At 56.4% G+C, this 5,141-nt stretch overlaps 1 protein-coding gene across 1 annotated transcript; it reads left to right on the top strand.

Annotated features, from left to right (window-relative positions):
- PTH2 (parathyroid hormone 2) lies at positions 1,558 to 2,556 on the top strand. Its single transcript, XM_018062776.1, has 2 exons — positions 1,558 to 1,679; positions 2,181 to 2,556. Exons 1-2 carry the CDS (start codon positions 1,558 to 1,560, stop codon positions 2,353 to 2,355), a joined length of 297 nt encoding a protein of 98 aa, XP_017918265.1. The 3' UTR covers positions 2,356 to 2,556.

Below are 5,141 nucleotides of genomic sequence, written 5' to 3'. Positions count from 1 at the left end.
TCTTACCTGCTCAGTGGGGTCCAAGATAACAACAGGTGAACAGAGCTGAATGCAGAGATCTGTGAATGCTGCCGAATGGCTCTGGGTGGGGTGGCAGGAGGTAGGGTCCCAGGGGCACAGGTGATGCAACTGATCCCCACCCTTGGGATCCTGGGAGCCTAGCGACAGCTTGAGCTCTTAAAGGGCCAGAGATAAAGGATAGTGTCTCTGGAGTGGGGGAGGGAGGTAGGGACTGGATCCTTTGGTTGAGTGGTGTGACCCAACCCAGCTCTCCTCCCTGCAAACCCAGGGGTCCCAGCCCTCTGCCCTCTCCTACACCCACACCAAGCATCCAGGTCTCTGGTAGCCTTCCACTTCAATGTCCAGGAGTTGGGAGCCCCCCCCCCCGGCCCCGCCACCAAAGACCTCTCCCCTCAGATCCAGGAATCCAGGTTCCCAGACCCAGGCCTTGTTCCCCTCCTCTGGGGAACTAGGAGTCTCGGTTCCCATCTCCTGTCAATCAGAGACCCGGATTGCTGCTGCCTTTTGGGACTTCCCAATGTTTGCCTACCATCCCATCGTGAAGAGCTCACCCTGTTAAGAGCCAGTACTGGGGGGGGGGCTTATCGTCACAGCACCCCCAAATTCCTCCCCGGGAAGGGCTCCGACGCTTCAGGGTAGTCAGGGTCCTTGTCTGTCTTTTCCCCTTCTGTGCAGTGTCGCTAAGACTTTGCTGATTTTGCCTGTCACTATACTTGCCTTCGCATCCCACCATCACACATTCCCTTTGCCTTCTCTTTCCTACCCCTGTCTCCCACCTCTCAGTCTTTCTGGTCTCTGCCTGCCTGGACTTGTCTCTGGATCTCTCTGCCCAGGCTGGCTGGCTGTCCTTCATCTCCTTCTGTCTTTCCGAGTGCCATTCCCTTGATCCTCCATCTCATAGCTGCTCTCTTGGTCCCTTTCCCCTCTCTTTTCTCTCTTCCTTCCCTTTTCCTTACTTCCTCTGTTGCTCCCATTCTCCCTCTCTTTCCTCTTCTCTGTCAGTCTTTGTCTTTCCCTCTCATGGTTGCTTCATCTCTTTGTGTCTCTGCATCTCCCCATCGGTCCCTCCTCTGTTCCTTCCCCTGTCTCTCTTTCTCTGTGTCTCTGGCTTCTGCTCTGATGGTCCTTCCGCCTGTCTCTATTTTTATCCCTCTGACACACCCCCTGTGTCCACTTCTCTGTCTGTCTGTCTCTCCCCCTCCCGATTCTCCTCAGGTCCCAGCTCTTGGTCCCAATTAGTGGGTGGCCGACAAGGCAGCCGCTGGCCCCCCACCCCCGGCTCCTCATTACCGCTGGCAGCTCCTAATGAGCCTGGGGTGGGGGTGACCCGGTGCCCCCGGCCCCCTGGTCTGCGTCACTGGCCGCTGCGGGGGCTGTGGAGGCGATATAAGGGGGCTGCCAGCCTCGCTGCCGGGAGCCCACTGCGCGGTAGGGCACCCTGCAAATTGGCTTCGGGGGTGGGTGGGTGGATGATGGGGTCTGGTTTCTGGTCCCAGACGAGGGCATCACTGAGCTCTTCTTGTCTCCCCGCAGGTGATGGAGGCCTGCCAGGTACCCAGGAGCCCCCGGGTGCGGCTGCTGCTGCTGCTCCTGCTTCTCGTGTCCTGGGGCCACCGCACGGCCTCAGGAGTCGCCCTACCTCCCGCGGGGGTCTTCAGGTGAGTTGGACATCCAAGTCTCCCAGGGAAGGGTGGGGACTCGGATAGGTGGAAAGAGACCCAAAGAGAATGGGGAACAAAGACTCAGAAAGGGGAAATAGAGACCTAGAGAGGAGGACAGAGGTGGGAGGTTAACAGGTGGGTAATCTGCAAAACAAAGAGATACAAAAGAATTCTGAGAAAGGCTTTGAGAGACTTGAAAGGAGTCGAAGCAGGAACGAGTTTGTTCCTTGAGCAACCTTTATTGGGTCTGCGGTGTGTGCCACGCGTGCGCCGAGCGCTGGGGCCGGACAGGGGCATCAGACTCGGTCTCTGTACTCAGGAGGCTCGGAACCTGGTGAAAACTGAGCCGAAGACCCACACAGAGCAAGAGACGGGGACAGAGACCGAGTCCCTTCGCAGCTGGTGCAGTCACAGGGCTTCGAGTTAGACCGCGGGGAGAACAGGCGGCGGGCCGCGGGCTGGGACCCACGGTAACCGCCTCTTTCCATCTCCCGGCAGACTCCGCACCCCCGGCGGGGCTCGGGCGGGTCCGGCCACCCCCCAGTCGCGGCGGAGCCTGGCGCTGGCGGACGACGCGGCCTTCCGGGAGCGCGCGCGGCTGCTGGCCGCCCTCGAGCGCCGCCACTGGCTGAACTCGTACATGCACAAGCTGCTGGTGCTGGACGCGCCCTGAGCGCCTGCCCGCCCCACCTCAATAAAGACCCTGCTGTGCCTCCCGACTGCGCCTCCTTCCTGCGCCTCGTGTGCGTGTGGTGGTGGTGGGGTGTGTGTGTGTGTGTACACGTGCAGGGGGCGGGCCCTGCGTCCGCTACACTGACCTCTACCCCTCCGTCCCCTCTGTTCTTATCTTTCCCTCCACTCTTTCTCCCCTCCGCCCCACCTCCTCTACACTACTGCCCCAGCTCTGCCCCTTGCTCCCACTCTGTGCCTTTGTCCCTCTCCACTCGCATACCTGCTCCCAACCCACCCTGAGTCTCCATCCTCCCCCCTTCTCTCGCTCTCTTGTAACCTCCCTGGTCTCTGTCCCCCTCTGGGTCACTGGCCCTTCTCTGGATCTCTATAGCTCACTGGGTATCTGTCCTCCTCTCTCGGAGTCTCTATAATTCTCTTCCTCCTGGCTTCCCGGCCCTCTGGGGATTCTTCGTCTTCTTTATTCTTCTTTATGCCTAAAACTCTTCCTTTTTCTGAAAAATAGGGAATGCTTGGCAAATTTGTGTCATCCTTGCGCACGGGCCATGATAATCTTCTCTGTATCATTTCAATTTTAGTATATGTGCTGCTGAAGTGAACACCTTCCTTCAATTCTTAATCACTTGTTCTCTGCCTGACTCATTCGTGTTCTTCCCACCCCTCCCCCCTTTCTTCCTATTGGTCTCATTCTCTTTCTCCCAGCTCTCATTTTCCCTGAATTTCTTTTTTCTCACTCTCTCATCACTTCCCGACTTCTACTTCGGGCACAGTGGAAAGATCAGAGGCGGTGGGATGGGGTGGGGGCCCTGGAGATGTACTTGCTATTCAAAACCAGGCTCCCCGAAACCCAGTTGTGTGGTATTGGGAAGGGCCTCTAACCTTTCAGCTCCCTTTTCCTCATCTATTATGAGACTTAAACCAGATATACAATTAGAAGACGTACGTGTAGTGCCCTTCTGGAAGCAAAATGTATTATCATAAAAGGGTTTCTGAGGATTCCCTGGTGATACAGTGTTAGGACTCGACGCTTTCACTGCTGGGGTGCGTTCAGTCCCTGGTCGGGAACAAACATCCTGCAAGCAACACTGAGCGCAACCCCACCCCCCTCAAAAAAATAGAAAAGTCCTCTTGCAGCAGCCTGCAGCAGTTTCTGCAGGGTGGTGTTCTAACTGCGCGACTCCCAGATCCGGGTGCCAGTCGGGACGGGAGGAGAGAAGAGAGGAGAAAGGAGACAGGTGACAGGCTCCAGGAGGCATGGGACGGAGGCGGGGAAACATCTGGCCCACCCGTGAAGGAAGCGAGGAAGCAGCTAATCAGAATCTGCCCCTCGCTTTTTTTGTCTGTCTCTGGAAGCTCCGCTGGCCCTTGTCTTGCCCCTCACTGGTGACCATGGCAACCCACTCCCCTAACCGGACGTTGAGAGTTCTGAGTCGTGCTCCCGGGGCAATTCGCGCGGACCGCGCTCTGATTGGTCTTCAGAAAAAGAGGAGCTGGGCACGTCATCGTGGGAGAAGGGGGCGGGGCTGGCACTTTGTGATTGGCAAGTTCTCCGGTAATTTGCATTCCGAGAGGCGGATCGCGCCCTAATTGGCCGTTAGGCTGTGGGGTGGGGCCTATTTCCCTGTTACTCAGAAATACTAAGCAATGAATAACTGTATTCCTGGTGGCTCAATGGTAAAGAATCCGCCTGCCGATGCAGTAAACGCAGGAGACCTGGGAGACGCGGGGTCGATCCCTGGGTCGGGAAGATCCCCTGGAGTAGGAAATGACAACCCACTCCAGCATTCTCACCTGGAATATTCCATGGACAGACGAGCCTGGCTTGCTACAGTCTATGGGGTCGCAAAGAGTCAGACATGACTGAGCATGCACAGGTCACAAATACAAGGAGTTGGCCAAATTTTACAAAGACTCTGGCAGACTGAGGTCATTTCCCCAGGTTGTCAGCGCTAGGAAAGGACAGGAGAATAACTGGAACCCAAATATGTGCAACTTCAGAAGTCTGATCATTCCTCTACTTTCATGGAGAAATAGAATTAAAATGTCATGAGGAGGCTTATCTTCTATTTGCTGAAGGGCTTGGTAATCGTGTCTTGTTGGATCCTGGCCTATGCTCTTCCTGTACTTTCTCCTCCCCAGATCTCTTTCCTAGCATTTGAGGCTTTTCAGAGAATGGTGCCTGGAACCTCTTCCCCTCTCACACTACTCCCCTCTCCTCAGGAAATTTCAGCAGTCTCCACACTTCAATCACCATCATAGCTAGTAATACCCAGACTGCATTTCCAGACTAAGAGCTCAAGGTTCAGGGCTCCAGCCTTCTTGGAACACTCCACCCCACATGAGCTGTGTCCCCCGAAACCCACTCCTTCGCATGGGGTCCCCACGTTGGCAATGGCTCCACTGTCCACCAGTCACTGGGTCACATGCCAGCCCTTGCGTTCCCCCTTCACTGCCTGTCAGGCCTGGCGCGGTCCTTCCTGCTCTACCACTCTCTGCCCTGCGCTTCTTTCCATCCACTTACCCACCCCAGCTCAGGCCTCATGCCCTCCTACCTTTTCCCTGCTTCCTGCCTGCAGCTTCCTCCATTACCCACCCCCTGCACAGGCTCAGGCGGTGCCTTTCCCACCTGGAGTTGATTCTGCCTCTTCTCTGATCAGAGCCCTTTCTCAGGCAAGCGGCAGCACCGCTCAAGCTGGTGCTCACCATGCCTAATGGATTCCTGTCTACCTGCTTTACTTCTCGCAACTCTAAAGCATCGAATCCATCTCT

Source organism: Capra hircus, chromosome 18 (genome assembly GCF_001704415.2).
Source record: "Capra hircus breed San Clemente chromosome 18, ASM170441v1, whole genome shotgun sequence".
Classification (NCBI taxonomy): domain Eukaryota; kingdom Metazoa; phylum Chordata; class Mammalia; order Artiodactyla; family Bovidae; genus Capra; species Capra hircus.
This window is presented reverse-complemented; position numbering and strand designations above follow the sequence as displayed.

What these genes read in the sequence shown, in the direction of transcription:
- PTH2 (XM_018062776.1), top strand. Translation starts at nt 1,558, where the DNA reads ATGGAGGCCTGCCAGGTACCCAGGAGCCCCCGGGTGCGGCTGCTGCTG. An exon ending in CCTCCCGCGGGGGTCTTCAG is followed by an intron (nt 1,680 to 2,180) that starts GTGAGTTGGACA and finishes ATCTCCCGGCAG; the next exon opens with ACTCCGCACCCCCGGCGGGG.